Genomic DNA, 18,976 nt, shown 5'->3' with positions numbered 1-18,976 from the left:
CTTGTGAAGAATCCTTGGCAGTCGTTTCCAGTGATTTTCTTCCCTTGGTCACATCTGGCTATGGATGAGCAATGAGCGTGCTGTGGTGCAGAGCTCCTGGGGACCTTGGTGCTCTGGGACAAGTATGAGTCTGGCCCCACCCCTTACTTCTCTCCTGAGTCGGGTGCAGTCTCCCTCCTGCCTGTCACAGGTGGTGTGAGAGTCCTTGTAGGTGGGGGCCTGGCCAAGTGCTAGAGTCTTCCGTGGGCTCAGAATCCAGATCACGCCCTCCGTGTTGGTGTCCCGGTGTCTCTGGTCCAAGTGTCCAAGTCCTGGTTTAGGCTCGCCCACCCACTAATATGTGCCCTTTCCTTCAGCGGCAGAGTGACTTTGGCTGTGGTGCACACCGACCTAGGAACCAGATGAGCAGAGACATCTGCGTCCAAACCTGGCCATGCTCCTATTATTTAGAACTTGAAAAGCGATGGGTCCCTGGAAGACTTTCATTAACTTCTCTCTCACTAAAATTTATGACTGATAAAACGAGAGAAATTCTTGTCAGCTTTCCCCTTTCTAGTATCATTGAGATCAAGAAAGAAGCTTCTCATTTTATCTTCAGTTCCATTACCATCCTGGAGAGGGACCACAATAAGCACTGGTTCAGTTCCTTGCAGCCTAGTCGGAATGCCGTTTTCAGCATCATCGAGCATTTCTGGAGAGAGCTGCTGTTGTCCCCGTCAGGAGCTGCTGCTGAGGCATCCTCCTCCTCCGTGACCAAGGGGAAGGAGCTGACTTATCTGATGGCCTGTACCCAGAAGCGTCTGGAAGACACAGCCAGAGTCCTGCACCATCAGGGCGAGCAACTCGACAGTATCTCCAGAGGCCTGGACAAGATGGAATCTGACCTGGATGTGGCTGACAGGTGAGCAAACACTGTAATCCTCACCTGACCTTGGCATGGCTGTGGTATGGTATCTTTTCCATCATCTTCTATTTATTTCACATTCAACTTCTGAAAACACAAGCTGTACTCCTGTTCTGGACAGTTGCACTAAGCTGACTACTATGGGCAAACAGATAAATGAGGGCCAGCACTCGCGGAGTGTGCAGTATGTGCCAAGGACAGTTTTAAGTGTTTATGGGGATTACCTCGTGCAGTCACCAGACAGGCCAAGAGGAGCATGTTGTTCCTCGTTTTGTCCATGGGGAAACTGGGGCTGAGAGGCCAAGTAATTTGTTCAAGGTCACTTGAACACACTAAGTTTGTTGGCATAGTTTATCTTAATTTTTTTTTCATACCTGTATAGCAGCAAGGTTTGAGCTAAAGCATTATGGCTTCAGAAACTGCCATCTTAGCCACTGCACGAAACCACTCTCAAACCTTCAGTCTGGGGGACCACCTCATTCTCCTTAAAAATTGAGTACCCAAAGAGTTTTTGTTTATGTGGATTGTATATACCAATATGTACCATATTTTTTAAAAAACTAAGGCATTAAATAATTATTCACTTAAAACGTACAACGATAAATCCATGTCCTCAGTTCGGTTCATTCGCTCAGTCATGTCCGACTCTTTGCGGCCCCATGGACTGCAGCATGCCAGGCTTCTAGTAACATAAATAACATTTTTTTAATGAAAAATAATGAAAAATAACTTTTATAAAGCAAAATGTGTAGTGAGAGGAGTGTCACTGTTTAAGATTTTTTGCACCTCTCTTTAAAGCTTAGTATGATAAACAGCTGAACTCTCACGCTTGCTTCTGCAGTCAGTCTGCTGTGCTATCACAGGTCACATGTGATATCACAAGTCTCTGGAAACGCCACTCTACACTTGTGAGAGAATGAGAGTAAAAGGCTACATAGCACTGTGGTATTGTATGAAGTAATTTTGACTTCCCAGACTCCTTTGGAGGGTCTCAAAGACCACACTTTTAGAAGTGCTGTGCTAACTATACGACCTATAAAATAAGCCAGGGACCTCTGAGGCTAGTAGGAGTGACCTCTCCCTCCCTGGTGTCTGGAATGGTTGCTTGAGAGCTCAGGATGTGGTGACAGTCTCAGGGTGGACCCTGAGTGTGGGTCCTCTGTCTCTCAGACCAGGGGTGCATGACTCTTGTTTGCGAGACCCTTGCTTCTGGGTGACCACACTCTGGAGTCTCCACCTGTTGCTGTTTCTAAGCACTATGTGGAAAAGGGCTTTGTGCTAGAGCTGCAGGGAATGGGCCCTGCTTCTTATCCTTAAGAGGAGGTGCTTATGGTGAATGAGATGTAACATCATCAGACCTCTGTGAGCTTTCCTCATGGGAACAAGGCTAGACATTTTCCCATTCTTCTTGCAGTTCAGGAGTTATGCACCTGAGTTGTAACAGAAGTGATGTTGGTCACTTGCAGGCCTAGACTCTAAAAGCTCTCCTACCCAATCTCTGAGACTGTCTTCCCCTTTATCTGCTGGAATCCTTCAGGACTCGAGGCGCTAGGACAGAAACATTAGTTAGACAGAGTTTAGGGCCCCAAGTGGCCTCCCAGAGCAGAACCCTGGTCTGAGCACTCAGTTGGACTGCAATGTGAACAAGCAATAGTCCTTTACTGGGACTAGGCCCTAAAGGTTCTGGGAGTTGTTTGTTACAGCAGGCAACGCTTGTAGACTAACACAACAGTCCGGGAGGAAATGGAGACACCTATTAAATAGCTTCAACATATAACAGAACATTGAGGTTAGAGATTTAGAAGAATGTTCATCTACACTGGAAATCAAAGAAGTGTACACTAAAATAATGGAAATCTAGGTTTTAATGATCAGATTAATAACAACTAAAAGTAAAAATTCTGTCGTTCTTCTGTTACTAAGTAGTGTTTCACTCTTTGCGACCCCGTGGACTGTATCAGGCCAGGCTCCTTTGTCCTCCACTATCTCCCGGAGATTGCTTGAATTCATGTCCATTGAGTTAGTGATGCTATCTATCTATTCCATCCTCTGTCGCCCCATTCTCCTATTGCCTACAATCTTTCCCAGCATTATTGTTTTTTCCATTGACTCAACTCTTTGCATCAGATGGCCAAAGTATTGGAGCTTCACCTTCAGCAGTAGTCCTTCCAATGAATATTCAGGGTTGATTTCCTTTAGGATTGACTGGTTGGATCTTCTTGCAGTCCAAGGGACTCACAAGAGTCTTCTCCAACACCACAGTTTGAATGCATCAAATCTTCAGCACTTCCCTGGTGGCTCAGAAGGTAAAGAATCTGCCTGCAATGTGGGAAACCCAAGTTTGATCCCTGGGTTGGGAAGCTCCCCTGGAGAAGGGAATGGCTACCCACTCCAGTATTCATGCCTGGAGAATTCCATGGACAGAGGATCCTGGCCTGGCAGGCTACAGTCCATGGGATTGCAGAGTCAGACACGACTGAGCGATTCACACTTTCTCACTTCGCCTTCTTTGGGCTTCCCAGGTGGCACTAGTGGTAAAGAACCAAGCTGCCAGTGTAGGAGACATAAGAAACATGTGTTCGATCCCTGAGTTGGGAAGATTCACTGCAGAATGTGAGTGAACCCACTCCAGTATTCCTGCCTGGAGAAGCCCATGGACAGAGGAACCTGACAGGCTGTAGTCCATAGGACGCAAACAGTTGGACACAACTGAAGCAACTTTAGCGCACACATGGGCAATCTTCTTTATGGTCCAGTTCTCACATCTGTACATAACTACTGGAAAAATCATAGCTTGACTATATGGACCTTTGTTGGCAAAGTGATGTCTCTGCTTTTTAATTTGCTGTCTAGGTTTGTCATAGCTTTGCTTCTAAGGGGCAAACACCTTTTAGCCTCATGGCTGCAGTCAAAATTGGCAGTAATTCTGGAGCTCAAGAAGGCAAAATCTGACACTGCTTCCACTTCTTTCTCTTCTGTTTGCCATGAAGTAATGGGACAGGATGTGATAATCTTAGTTTTTTCAATGTTTAATTTCAGGCCAGCTTTTCACTCTCCTCTTTCATCCTCATCAAGAGGCTCTTTAGATCCTCTTTGCTTTCTGTCATTAGAGTGGTATCATCTCCGTATCTGAGGTTATTGGTATTTCTCCCAGCAGTCTTGATTCCAGCTTGTGATTTTTCCAGCCTGGCATTTCACATGATCTGCTCTGCATATAAATTAAATAAACAGAATGACACAGTACAGTCTTGTCTTACTCCTCTTCCAATTTTGAACAAGTCCATTGTCTGTGTCTGTGTTGCCTCTTGACCCGCATACAAGTTTCTCAGGAGACTGGTAAAGTGGTCTGGTATTCCCATCTCTTTCAAAATTTTCCACAGTTTGTTGTGATCCACACAGTCAAAGGATTTAAAGTAGTCAATGAAGCAGAAGTAGATGCTCTTCTGGAACTCATTTGCTTTCTCCATGATCCAGCAAATGTTGGCAATTTGATCTCTGGTTCCTCTGCCTCTTCAAAACCCAGCTTGTACATCTAGAAGTTCTCAGTTCATGTACTGCTGAAGCATGACTTGAAGGATTTTGAGTGTAACCTTGCTAACTTGTGAAATGAGTGCTGTTGTAGAATAGTTTGAACATTCTTTGGCATTGCCCTTTCTTTGGGATTGGAAAGAAAACTGACCTTTTCCAGTCCTATGGCCACTGCTGTTTTCTAAATTTGTTGACGTACTGAGTGCAGCACTTTAACAGCATCATCTTTTAGGATTTTAAATAACTCAACTGAAATTTCATCAGCTTTGCTAGTTTCGTTTATAGTAATGCTTCCTAAGACCCACTTGACTTCACACTGCAGGATGTCCAGCTCTAGGTGATGACCACACTGTCGTGATTATGCGGGTCATTAAGAACTTTCTTGTGTAGTTCTTCTGTGTACTGTTGCCACTTATTCTTACTCTCTTCTGTTTCTGTTAGGTCCTTACTGTTTTTGTCCTTTGTCATGCCCATTCTTGCATGAAATGTTCCCTTGATATCACCCCTTTTCTTTTTTTTTAATTAATTAATTTATTTTTTTAAATTTTTCAGTGGGTTTTGTCATACATTGATATGAATCAGCCATAGAGTTACACGTATTCCCCATCCCTGTCCCCCATCCCACCTCCCTCTCCACCCGATTCCTCTGGGTCTTCCCAGCCCACCAGGCCCGAGCACTTGACTCATGCCTCCCACCTGGGCTGGTGGTCTGTTTCACCACAGATAATATACATGCTGTTCTTTCGAAACATCCCACCCTCACCTTCTCCCACAGAGTTCAAAAGTCTGTTCTGTACTTCTGCGTCTCTTCTTCTGCCCTGCATATAGGGCCATCGTTACCATCTTTCTAAATTCCATATATATGTGTTAGTATATTGTAATGTTCTTTATCTTTCTGGCTTACTTCACTCTGTATAATGGGCTCCAGTTTCATCCATCTCATTAGAACTGATTCAAATGAATTCTTTTTAATGGCTGAGTAATATTCCATGGTGTATATGTACCACAGCTTCCTTATCCATTCATCTGCTGATGGGCATCTAGGTTGCTTCCATGTCCTGGCTATTATAAACAGTGCTGCGATGAACATTGGGGTGCACGTGTCTCTTTCAGATCTGGTTTCCTTGGTGTGTATGCCCAGAAGTGGTATTGCTGGGTCATATGGCAGTTCTATTTCCAGTTTTTTAAGAAATCTCCACACTATTTTCCATAGTGGCTGTACTAGTTTGCATTCCCACCAACAGTGTTAAGAGGGTTCCCTTTTCTCTGCACCCTCTCCAGCATTTATTGCTTGTAGACCTTTGGATAGCAGCCATCCTGACTGGCATGTAATGGTACCTCATTGTGGTTTTGATTTGCATTTCTCTAATAATGAGTGATGTTGACCATCTTTTCATGTGTTTGTTAGCCATCTGTATGTCTTTGGAGAAATGTCTGTTTAGTTCTTTGGCCCATTTTTTGATTGAGTCATTTATTTTTCTGGAATTGAGCTTCAGGAGTTGCTTGTATATTTTTGAGATTAATCCTTTGTCTGATTCCTCATTTGCTATTATTTTCTCCCAATCTGAGGGCTGTCTTTTCACCTTACTTATAGTTTGCTTTGTTGTGCAAAAGCTTTTAAGTTTCATTAGGTCCCATTTGTTTATTTTTCCTTTTATTTCCAATATTCTGGGAGGTGGGTCATAGAGGATCTTGCTGTGATTTATGTCGGAGAGTGTTTTGCCTATGTTCTCCTCTAGGAGTTTTATAGTTTCTGGTCTTACATTTAGATCTTTAATGCATTTTGAGTTTATTTTTGTGTATGGTGTTAGAAAGTGTTCTAGTTTCATTCTTTTACAAGTGGTTGACCAGTTTTCCCAGCACCACTTGTTAAAGAGATTGTCTTTTTTCCATTGTATATCCTTGCATCCTTTGTCAAAGATAAGGTGTCCATAGGTTCGTGGATTTATCTCTGGGCTTTCTATTCTGTTCCATTGATCTATATTTCTGTCTTTGTGCCAGTCCCATACTGTCTTGATGACTGTGGCTTTGTAGTAGAGTCTGAAGTCAGGCAGGTTGATTCCTCCAGTTCCATTCTTTCTCAAGATTGCTTTGGCTATTCGAGGTTTTTTGTATTTCCATACAAATTGTGAAATTGTTTGTTCTAGTTCTGTGAAAAATACCGTTGGTAGCTTGATAGGGATTGCATTGAATCTATAGATTGCTTTGGGTAGAATAGCCATTTGACAATATTGATTCTTCCAGTCCATGAACACGGTATGTTTCTCCATCTGTTTGTGTCCTGTTTGATTTCTTTCATCAATGTTTTATAGTTTTCTGTGTATAGGTCTTTTGTTTCTTTAGGTAGATATACTCCTAAGTATTTTATTCTTTTTGTTGCAATGGTGAATGGTATTGTTTCCTTAATTTCTCTTTCTGTTTTTTCATTGTTAGTATATAGGAATGCAAGGGATTTCTGTGTGTTAATTTTATATCCTGCAACTTTACTATATTCATTGATTAGCTCTAGTAATTTTCTGGTAGAGTCTTTAGGGTTTTCTATGTAGAGGATCATGTCATCTGCAAACAGCGAGAGTTCATCTGCAAACAGCGAGAGTTGATATCGCCCCTTTTCTTGAAGAGATCTCTAGTCTTTCCAATTCTGTTATTTTCCTCTATTACTTTGCGTTGCTCGTTTAAGAAGGGCTTCTTCTCTCCTTGCTATTTTCTGGAACTCTGTATTCATTGGGTATGTCTTTCCCTTTCTTGTTTCTCTTCTTTCCTCAGCTATTTATAAAGCCTCTTTAGATGACCACTTTGCCTTCTTACATTTGTTTTTCTTGGGGATGGTTTTGGCCACTGCCTTCTGTACAGTGCTCCAAACCAGTACCCATAATTTTCAGGCACTCTTTCTACAAGACCTAATCCCTTGAATCTGTTTGTCACTTCATCTGTGTAATCATAAAGGATTTGATTTAGGTCGTCCTAGAATGACCTAGTTGTATCCTCTACTTGCTTCCATTTAAGCCTGAATTTTGCTATAAGGAGCTCATGATCTGAGCCACAGTCAGCTCCAGGTCTTGTTTTTATTGATTGTATGGAGCTTAACGATCTTTGGCTGCAAAGAATATAATCAAAATGACAATTGGTATAATCCTTTTGGAGAACAACTGGATGGTTTGTAAATCTTCTTTCGACAAAAGACAAAGTGAAAGGATGACCCTGAGGTGGGAAGAAAGTACTTGTGATACCTACCGATATCCCAACAAAAGATTAATATCTAATTAGTTAAAGGCCAAATGAGAAAAAGACAATTCAACAGAAAAGCTAGCAAACGTCGTTGATTGGATTTTAGACTAACAAGCCACTATAACAGAGATCCAAAAATATTGTGGTTGATACAAGCTAGAAGTTTAATATGATGGTCCAAAGGAAGGTAGCTATCCCAGGCAGATATAAAGCTCTGCTTTACGCCATCACTTGGGGCTGCACGTTGGCTAGAATGTCCTCTTATCTTATCACATGGAGCCATTATTACATCAGAAGTTGGTGCCGTTGATCATTCCCAGTCAATGGGAAGGGGGAACAGAGAGGGAGCCCAGGGTGTACAGCCATGTCTTTAAGAAGATGACCCCAAAATCGCACTTATCAGTTCTGCTCATATCCTACTGGCAGGACTTAATCTCATAACTACACTCAGGAACAAAGGAGCTGGGTGGTTGTGAGAGGTTACTCAGATATTTCACTATCAAAGGAAAAACAGGAGAATGGATAATAGGGATCATGAGTGGTCTCTGCCACAGTGTCTCTCAGTTGAGAAATCCCAAAAGACGAGTGAAAAGGGAGTTCAACATCCCTAGTAATAAGGAAAGGTAAATTAAACCAACAAGTATATTAGTGGGTAACACCAGCTGTTCAGATGTGGGGTGATAATAACTCTGATGTTTCTGTCAAGAATGTAAATTGGTTCAGCCACTTAGGAGAGCAGTTGTCAATACCTGGTGAAGCCAGAGGTGCACAGACCCCATAACTGACGTTTCCCTTTCAGACGTGTCATCTGGGAAATGCTGGCTCTTGGGCACAGCGTGTGCGGACGTGATCTTTCATAAAGGACTGTGGACAGTAGTGAGCAGTTACAGTTAATTGCTTCTCAAGGGGGTTGGGCATATAAGCTATGTTTTAGTCACAAAATAGACTAATTTTTCATATTAGCTGTTATATATTAGATATCAACTTGAATAAATCCCAAAACACTGTTTGAAAAACAGAGCAAGTTGCAGAGAGAGGTGTGTACAGAAGGATACCACTTATATGGTTTTTTAACATGCAAAATAGTACTGTAGGAAAAATATAGAATTAAAATGTGAATACCTGAACAGGAAGGGTGCCTGCAGGCACCAGACTGTCTAGCTCTGTGGTGATTTATCCAGAGAGCAGCTGACTGGTATTCCTAGAGTGGTGGTCTTGTGGTTCCTGATTCTCCTTGGCATGGGTCCTTTGAAGCTGATGGTGGTAGACCCTCAGTGAGCCTATTATTTCCTGTATTGTTTCTTTGAAATTTTTTTCACCTCAGTTTTTTAAATGTATTTCTTTTGGAACTCCCCCTTTTTTGTTATCTGACTTCTTGAACTCTGAACTGATTTCTGATATTGTTCTCATTTTCTTTTTCCTCATCCTTTTGTTCTGCCTTTCTTTTTTTTTTTTTTTTTTTTTCAAATTTTACACTTTTTATTTTGTATTGGGGTATGTGTGTGCTAAGTCGCTCAGTCATGTCCAACTCTTTGTGATGCCATTGACTCACCTGCCAGGCTCCTCTGTCCATGGGATTCTCCTCTGTCCATGGGATTCTCCTCTATACTAGAGTGGGTTGCCATTTCTTTCTCCAAGGGATCTTCCCAACTCAGGGATTGAACCAGTGTCTCTTAACATCTCCTGCATTGGCAGGCAGGTTCTTTACCACTAGTGACACCTGGGAAGCCCTGTTGGGGTATAACCAATTTAACAATGTTGTGGTAGTTTCAAGTGAACAGCAGAGGGACTCAGCCATACGCATACATGTATCGATTGTCCCCCAAACCCCTCCCATCCAGGCTGACATACAACACTGAGTAGAGTTCCATGTGTTATAAGCAGGTCTCTATTGGTTATCCACTTTGAATATAGCAGTGTGTACATGACCTTCCCAAACTATCCCTTCCCCCTGGCAACCATCAGTTCGTTTTCTAAGTCTGTGAGTCTCTCTGTTTTGTAAGTAAGTTCATTCATATCATTTCTTTTCTGTTGTTGTTTAGTCACTAAGTTGTATCCAACTCTTTGCAGCTTCGTGACCTGCAGCACACCAGTCTTCCCTGTCCTTTACCATCTTGCAGAGTTTGCTCAAAGTCACATCCATTGAGACAGTGATGCCATCCAACCAGCTCATCCTCTGTCGTGCCCTTCTCCTCTTACCCTCAGTCTTTCTCACCATCAGGGTCTTTTCCAGCGAGTCGGTTCTTTGAATCAAGTGGCCAGAGTATTGGAGCTTCAGCTTCAGCATCAGTCCTTCCCATGAAGGACTTGCCTTTTTTGATTGCACGTATAAGGGATGTCATACAGTATTTCTCCTTCTCTGTCTGACTTACCTCACTCAGTATGACACTCTGTAGGTCCGTTCATGATACTGCTAATGGCATTATTTCACTCTTTTTAATGGCTGAGTAATATTCAGTTGTGGATATGTACCACATCTTCTTTATCTGTTCCTCTGTTGATGGACATTTAGGTTGCTTCCAAGTCTTGACTATTGTAAACAGTTCTGCTATGAACATTGGAATGCATGTATCCTTCTGGGTCATGTTTTTCTCTGGATATATGCCCAGGAATGACATTGCAGGGTCATATGGTAGCTCTGTTTGTAGTTTTTTAAGAAAGCTTTATGCTGTTCTCTATAGTGGCTGTACCAGTTTATATTCCCACCAACAGTGCAGGTGTTTACATCCCCACTTCACTCTCCAGCATTCACAGTTTGTGGATTTTTTGGTGATAGCCATTCTGACTGGTGTGAGGAGATATCTCATTGGGGTTTTGATTTGCATTTCTCTAATAACTAGTGATGTTGAACACCTTTCCATGTGCCTTTTGGCCATCTGTGTGTCCTCTTTGGGGAAATGTCTGTTCAGGTATTCTGCCCATTTTTTGAGTGGGGTGTTTGTTTTGAAGCTGTTAAGCGTCATAAGCTCTCTGTAAATTTTGGAGACTGATCGCCCACTGTCACATCATTTGCAGATCTGCGGGTTGTCTTTTCATTTTGTTTATTGTTTCCTTTGCCATGCAAAACTTTTGAGTTTAATTAGGTTCCATTTGTTTATTTTTGTTTTTACTTCCATTATTCTGAGAGATAGATTGGAAAAGATGTTCCTGTGATTTATATCAGACAGTGTTCTGCTTGTGTTTTCCTCTAGGAGTTTCATAGTGTCTGGTCTCACATTTAGGTATTTAATCCATTTTGAGCTTATTTTTGTGTATGGAGTTAAAGAATGATCTAATTTCATTTTTTTTTTACTTGTGGCTGTGCAGTTTTCCCAGCACCATTTGTTGAAGAGATTGTCTTTCCAGTGTTGCATAGCCTTGCCGTCTTTGTCTTAGATTAATTGACCATAGGTGCATGGGCATATTTGGGGGTATTCTATCCTGTTCCATTGATAAATATTTCAGTATTTCTATTTTTGTGCCAGTACCATATTGTTTCGATGACTGTAGCTTTGTAGCATAGTCTGAAGTCAGGGAGCCTGATTCCTTCAGCTCTGTTTCTCTTCAGGATTGCTTTGGCTGTTCAGGGTCTTTTGTGTCTCCCATTAAATTTTGAGATTTTTTGTTCTAGTTTTTTGAAAAATGCCATTGATAATTTGATAGGGATTGCATTGAATCTGTAGATTGCTTTGGGTACTAGAGTCATTTTGACAGTGTTGATTTTTCCAATCCATGAACGTGGTATTTCTTTCCATCTGTTTGTGTCCTCTTTCATTTCTTTCATCAACATCTTATGGGTTTTGGAGTATAGGTCTTTTGTCTCCTTAGGTAGATTATTCCCAGGTATGAGAAGGAAATGGCAACCCACTCCAGTATTCTTGCCTGGAGAATTCCATGGACGGAGAAGCCTGGCGGGCTACGTCCCCAGGGTCGCAAAGACTTCACTTCTTCACTTCACTTTATTCTTTTTGTTGTGATAGTAAATGGATTTGCTTCTTGAATTCCTCTCCCTGATCTTTCATTGTTAGTGTGTAGAAATGCAACAGATTTCAGTGTATTGATTTTGTAACCTGCAGCTTTATCAAACTCATTGGTGAGCTCTGGTAGTTTTCTGGTAGCATCTTTAGGATCTGCTATGAATAATATGTCATCTGCAATGGTGGTTTAGCTTCTTCTTTTCCCATTTGGATTCCATTTACTTCTTTTTCTTCTCTGATTGCTGGAGCTAGGACTTCCAAAACTGTGTTGAATAAAAGTGGCCAGAATGGACATCCCATCTTGTTTCTGATCTTAGAGGGAATGCTTTCAGCTTTTGACTGTCAGGTATGATGCTAGCTGTAGGTTTGTCATATATGGTCTTCATTATGTTGAGGTATATATCCTCTATTCCCATTCTCTGGAGAATTTTTTTATCATAAATGGGTGGTGAATTTTATCAAAAGCTTTTTCCGAATCTTTTGAGATGATTTCATCATTTTTATTCTTCATTTTGTTGATTTGGTGTTTTACATTGATTGATTTGTGGATGTTGAAAAATCCTTGCATCCCTGGAATGAATCCCTCTTGTTCATGGTGTGTTATCTTTTTAATGTACTGTTGGATACACATTGCTAGTATGTTGTTGAGAATTTTTGCATCTATGTTCATCAGTGATATTGGCCTGTAGTTTTCTTTTTTGTGTGTGGTATCTTTGTTTGCTTTTGTTTAGAGTGATAGTGGTCTCATAAAATGAGTTTGGAAGTTTTCTTTCTCCTACAACTTCTTCGAACCATTTCAGAATGATAGGTATTAACTCTTTTCTTAATGTTTGATAAAATTCAACTGTGAAGCCATCAGGTCCTGGACTTTTGTTTGTTGAAAGTGAAAGTACAAGTCACTTAGTCGTGTCCGACTGTTTGTGACCCCATGGACTATACAGTCCATGGAATTCTCCAGGCTACTGGAGTGGGTAGCCTTTCCCTTCTCCAGGGGATCTTCCCAGCCCAGGGATTGAACCCAGGTCTCCTGTATTACAGGTGGATTCTTTACCAGCTGAGCCACAAGGGAAGCCCAAGAGGTTTTTAGTGCTTGTGATTGGTGTGTTTATTATATTTCTATTTCTACCTGGTTCAGTGTAAGGAGACTGTACCTTTCTAAGCATTTGTCCATCTCTTCCAGGTTGTCCATTTTATTTTCAAACAATTGTTCATAGTATTCTCTTATGATCCTTGGTATTTCTGCGAAGTCACTTGTAACTTCTTTTTCGTTTCTAATTTTGTTGATTTGAGTCTTCCTTTTTTTCTTGGTGAGTCTTGCTTAGGGTTTATCAATTTTGTTTATCTTTTTAAAGAACCAGCTTTTAGTTTCATTGATCTTTGCCACGTTTTTTGTCTCCATTTCATTTATTTCTGCTCTGATCTTTATGATTTCTTTCCTTCTCCTAACTATAGATTTTGTTTGTTCTTTCTCTAGTTGCTTTAGGTGCGAGGTTGTTTGAAATTTTTCTTATTTCTTGAGGTAAGATTGTATTGCTATAAACTTCCCTCCTGGAACTGCTTTTGTTGCATCCTGTACATTTTGGACTGTTGTGCTTTTGTTTTCATTTGTCTCTGTGTGTGTGTGTGTGTGTGTGTGTGTATGTGCTTAATCACTCAGTCGTGTCTGACTCTGTGATTCCACAGACTGTAGCCTGCCAGACTCCTTTGTGTAATTCTCTAGGCAAGAATACTGGAGTGGGTAGCCATTTTCTTATCCAGGGGATCTTTCCAACCTAGGGATCGAACACTGGTCTCCTGCATCACAGGCACATTCTTTACCATCTGAGACACCAAGGAAGCCCTTCACTTTCTCTAGGTATTTTTTTATTTCCTCTTTGATTTCTTCAGTGATCCTGTGGTTGTTGAGTAGCATATTGTTTAGCCACCAAGTGTTTGTGGTTTTTAGAGTTTTGTTTTTTTCTTATAATCACATAGTGTTGTGATCAGAAAGATGCTTGATATAATTTTGGTTTTCTTAAATTTACCAAGACTCACCTTGTGGCCCAGGGTGTTGTTGGTCCTGGAGTATATTCCACGTGCACTTGAGAAGAATGCATAGTCTGCTGCTTTTGGGTGAAATGCTCTATAAGTATCAGCTAAGTCCAGCTCATCTAAAGTGTCATTTAAGACTCGTGTTTCCTTATTAATTTTCTGCCTGGATGATCTGTCCATTGATGAAAGTGGGGGTATTAAGGTCCTCCACTATTATTGTGTTACTGTTGATTTCTTCCTTTGTATTTGTTAGTATTTCCCTTACATACTCAGGTGCTGCTATGCTGGGTGCATATATATTTATAGTTGTTATATCTTCTTGTTAGGTTGAACCGTTGATCATTATGTAGTGTTCTTCTTTGTCTCTTACAACAGTCTTTGCTTTAAAGTCTGTTTTGTCTGATATGAGTATTGCTACTCCAGCTTTCTTATGAATTCCATTTGCATGAAATACCTTCTCCTATCCACATACTTTCAGTCTATAAGTGTCCCTAGGCCTGAGATAGGTCTTTTGTAGACAACTATATACATGGGTCTTGTTTTTGTATTCACTCAGCCAGTCTGTGTCTTTTGGTTATTGCATTTAATCCATTTACATTTAAGGTAATTATTGATATATGTGATCCTATTACCATTTTCTTAATTGTTTTGGGTTTATGTGTTGAAGATCTTTTCCTTCTCTTTGTTTCCTGTTTTTGGAATTCTACAGATTTTGAAATATAATCTGGTTAGATTTAAAGTGATTAATAACCCTTATTTCAAATGGTATAGGAGGCACTGATGATGTGGCAGTGGTGATACATAGAATATCATCATGGGATGCTCATAATCAAATATTGTAAAAGGCTCTGAGTGACCATGCATTTGATACCTAATAACTCTTTTTTTCCCTAATAGCATGTTTGACACACTAATAGGTAGTGAGATTGGCTGGCTGCTCTAACTCCACTGGACAAAGTGTGGAAAGGAAGGGATGAGTTCAGGGTGTCCCATAGTGACCTGAACACTTCTGTATCTGCCCGGAAAGAACACCTTAGCTCCCATAGCTGCACAACTGATTTCTGAAAATCAAATCCAGAGTGTCATCCTGTGAGTGATTGAATCATAGTGTAAATTGAAATCCCAACTTTGCGTGGTGTCTGCTGTTAAACGAAGGCTATTCATAGGAATGAAATGTGATCCTGAAAATTAGAATGTGGACACATAGAAAGATCCTGATGAAACTGAAAGAATAGAACCCCTAAATTCTGATGAGTCTTCTTTGCCAGTAAAAGCAGCCCTTCCATCCCTATCTGAGGTGATTAGCCACACTTTGCCTAAGGAATCTGTAATGGCCTCCCCTGAGATAATTGCTTTGCAGGACAATGCAGATTCTCCTCAAGACCTACCCTCACCATCCCTCTTTGCTTCTTGGTATATTGTTAGGCTTAAGTCTCAGCAGATCCCAAAAGACGAAGCCCAACGTGTGACCTACAAAAGGAGGTGCATGACACTTTGAAAGAACTACACAATTTTTCTTGTTTTTACAGACAGAGATCTTAAGAATATGTGTGGGGATGGATGTCTTGGGTGTAGGTCAATGGTGAGAGGACTATGGAGTTGGGTGTGACTGAGTTTACTGAAATGGGGGCTTGCTAAACCGAGATCTTGGACTTGTTGCTGCAGCTCGAGAAGTTGGAAGGGCTCTAACGGTTGGGGGGGTGAGATGCAGACTGAGAGTCAGCCTGCACTGAATGAAGTTTGGAAGGCCAGAACTGCCTCGGTATAGTCCGGAGGGAGCATCTCAGAGGACGCATAGGAAGTATGCTCAGAGGAAGACTGAGGAAGACTGGAATCGTAGAGTAGATGTCTTACGTGAGATCTCCTCATCTACCCTGACAGGGTCCACGAAGACACACTTTTCGCCTTGACTGTGGGAAATAAATTCTTAAGAGGAGTCCAGCATCCTTGAAAGAGCTGTGTGGTTGCTCTTCTCTGCAGGCCAGAAATTACAGTGGGAACTGCTGCCACTGAACAGGGGTCCTTAAATGAGCAGGGATAATTGGATTTTGGGGTGGCAGGGCTAAGTGGTAGCACTTAAATCACCAAAGACAAGTGGGGGTGGTTACTATAGTGGACAGCAGAGTCAAAACAAGCAGTCAGAGAATAGTCTGATTCCCAGAGGCCTGGGAATCAATTGGCCAATTGATCGTGTGCCCCTAGAAGAGAAATAGCTGGGCAGTTGACTCAATTCTTACTCAATCTGTTAAGCAGAAGAGTTGTAGGTAATGTGAATGACATCTAAATTGAATTTTTTAAAAAAAGTCGTAGCTTCTTAATTGATTTCTAGACTTGAACCACCTTGAATGATGGGGAAGGTGGGTCCGTCCCCTTGTGGAAGGATCTCAGTACACTATCAAATTTTGTATTGTTCATCTTTATCCCAGCTTTCCCCCAGAGAGACCTATGGCATTTTACCAGGGTGACTGTGCACTGGAGAAAAGGAAATAATCATATTTTCAGGGACTACTAGACACTTGGAGAAGGAAATGACAACCCACTTCAGTACTGTTGCTTAGAGAATCCCACTGACAGAGGAGCCTGGCAGGCTATAGTCCATGGGGTCTCAAAGAGTTGGACACGACTGAGCGACTAAGCAGTTTCACACTAGACACTAGCTTTGAACTAAAACCAATTCTTGGAGACCCAAAACATCACTGTGGCTCATATAGGGGCTTTTGGAGGTCAGGTGATCCGTGGAGTTTTAGCTCAGGTTCATCTCACAGTGAGATGACCCCTGACCCATTCTGTGGTAATTTTTCCTAGTTCTGAAATATGTAATTGGAATAGACATATTCAGGAACTGGCAGAATCCCTACACTGGTTCCATGACCTGTGGAATGAGAGATACTCTGGTGGGAAAGACCTAAGTAAAGGCCAGTAGAACTGCTTCTACCTAGAAAATTAGTAAACCAAAAGCAATTTCGTTTTCCTGGAGGGATTATAGAGATGAGTACCACCGTCAAGAACTTGGATAGTAAGTCCTACCCCATCTCCATTCAGCTCACTTATTTGACTATGGAAAGAAGTATGGGTCTTGTAGGACATCTTAAACTTAACCAGGTAGTGACTATAATTGCAGTTGGCATTCCAGATGTAGTTTTAACTGCTTGAGCAAATTAACAAGCATATTCTCTGGTGCCTGGTATGCAGCATCGGATCTGGTAAGTGTTTTTTTTTCCATTCCTGTTAGTAACGACCACCTGAAGCAGTTTTTATCAGCTAACAAGGCCAGCAGTACACCTTCACTGTCCTACTTCAAGGGTATACCAACTTTTCAGCCCTGTGTCATGATTTAGATGACAAAGGTCTTGATGCCTTTCTCTTCCACAATATGACATGATGTTGACGCTGATTGTACTTAGTGAGTAAGAAGTAGCAACTACTCTAGACTCATAAGACATTTGCATATCAGAGGATGGGAAATCTGACAGAAATTCAAGGGCCTTCTACTTCAGTGAAATTTTTAGAAATCCCGTGGCTCATTGCAGTATCTCCTCTATGGTGAAGGGTAGGTTGTTGCATCTGACTCTTCCTACAACCAAAAAGGAGGCACAGTGCTTCTTAGCATTTTTGAAGCAACTTATTCCGCATTTGGATGTCTTACACTGGCACGTTTACCAGGTGACTGAGAAGCTGCTGGTTTTGAGCAGGGCCTAGAACAAGAGAAGGCTCTGAAACAGGTCCAGACCGCCACAGAGCTGCTCTGCCCCTTGGGCCATATGATCCATTGGTATATGATGTGTGAGTGCCAGACAGGTGTGCTCTTTGGAGCCTTTTGCAAACCTTTGTAGGGAATTTCTGTACACACCTTTAGGCTTTTGGAGCAAAGCCCTGCTATCCTCTGCAGATAACTACTTTCCTTTTGAGGATCAGCTCTTGGCCTGCTACTGGGCATTAGTAGAGACAGAACACAACCACAGGCCACCAAGCAACTCTACAAGTTCAGCTGCCCATCTTGAGTGGTGGTTATCGGACTCACCATTCACGAAGTTGGGCATACTTAGCAGTACCCCATCATCGAATGTATCCCACAAAAAGGTGGGATACGAAAGATTGGGCTCACGTAGGCCCTGAAGGCCCAGGTTAAGATGCGTGAGGAACTGGCCCACATGCATGCTCCTCCCACCCCTTTCTGGTACACTGCCTTCTGTTTCCCAGCCACTTACAATCCACCGCCTACTTGGGGAGTGCCCTGCAATCAGCTGCCTGAGGAGGAAACACTGGGGCCTGGTTCCAGGATGTGTAGGCACTGTCCAGAAGCGGACAGTAGTCGCATGACGGTCTCTCTCTGGGACATCCTACAGGACAGTGGTGATGGGAAATCCTCCCCGTGGACAGAACCACAAGCAGTGCTTCTGGTTCATTTGTGTTGGGAAACCCAGTCTGGTGTATGCAGTCTTTTACCCCTCCTTGACCTCTTAAGAGTGGGCCTTGAGGCTAGAACACTTTATCATCAAGAGGTAAAACACCCCCACAACCTGTGCCTTGCTTTCGGGGGAATAACTTTCCTTGTTACAATCTCTACCAGTGATCTTTTGTTCTGCTTAAGCCTGCACATTAGTGGTTCTCAAGCACATCCAGTCTTTTAAGTTTTTCAGGCGCCGTGGGGGAAGGGGAAGGGTCCTTCCACTAGGGCACCGAGGGGTGTGCATGAGCCAGTTGCTGTCCGTTGGCTGCTGGAGGGGCCTGCTGGCCATGAGGGACCTAGGCCCTTTATTGGAACTGATCTTGCTCTGTCTCTTCTCTGTGCAAATAAAGCTCAGTAAGGCGTTGCTCCGTCCGGTGCTTAACTGTGTTATGTTCCATGCTGATTCCAATACCATGGTGCTGTGGGGAGGTGTTTGGAGTCCTCTTCTGGGATTAGTGATGATAAGCAGTATTCTGGTCAGCAGTTTGCTTGCTGAACTGTGTACTGATTGGTTGTGGCAAAGTGGTTTGGTTGGAGGTTCAGGGACTGGAAGAAACATGACTGGAAACTTGATGACGAGGAGGTCTGGGGCAGAACTGTATGGATAGATCTTTCTGAATGAGCAGAAAGGTGAAGAGGTGCCCCACGTGAAAGGTCACCAAAGTGTCTCCTCAGCAGAAGAGAGTTACAGTAACCAAACGGAGAGGAAGACTTGTTCTCTGGACACCAGTCAGCCTGTTTCTCCAGTCCATCCTGTTATTGCCCAGTGGGCCTGTGAACACAACGGCCGTGGCAACAGGGTGGAGGAGGCCATGTTTGGGCCCTGAAGCATGAACTCCACTTATCAAGGCCAGCTCAGCGATTGCCACTGCTGTGCAA

At 42.3% G+C, this 18,976-nt stretch overlaps 1 protein-coding gene across 5 annotated transcripts in view; it reads left to right on the top strand.

Annotated features, from left to right (window-relative positions):
• Positions 1–18,976, top strand: part of SNAP47 (synaptosome associated protein 47) — a 66,814-nt gene that overhangs the window by 9,663 nt on the left and 38,175 nt on the right. For all 5 annotated transcript variants that reach the window (XR_010660840.1, XM_065917324.1, XM_065917322.1 and 2 more), the window contains exon 2: positions 357–901. Coding sequence is in view for 4 of the 5 variants with exons in the window: in XM_065917324.1 (XP_065773396.1) it covers positions 402–901 (500 nt within the window). In the remaining variant the exon portion in view is untranslated. The remainder of the gene's footprint in view (positions 1–356; positions 902–18,976) is intronic.

Source organism: Muntiacus reevesi, chromosome 1 (assembly GCF_963930625.1).
Source record: "Muntiacus reevesi chromosome 1, mMunRee1.1, whole genome shotgun sequence".
Taxonomy (NCBI): Eukaryota; Metazoa; Chordata; class Mammalia; order Artiodactyla; family Cervidae; genus Muntiacus; species Muntiacus reevesi.
Note: the sequence above shows the minus strand (reverse complement) of the source record. Positions and strands in the feature narration are given on the sequence as shown.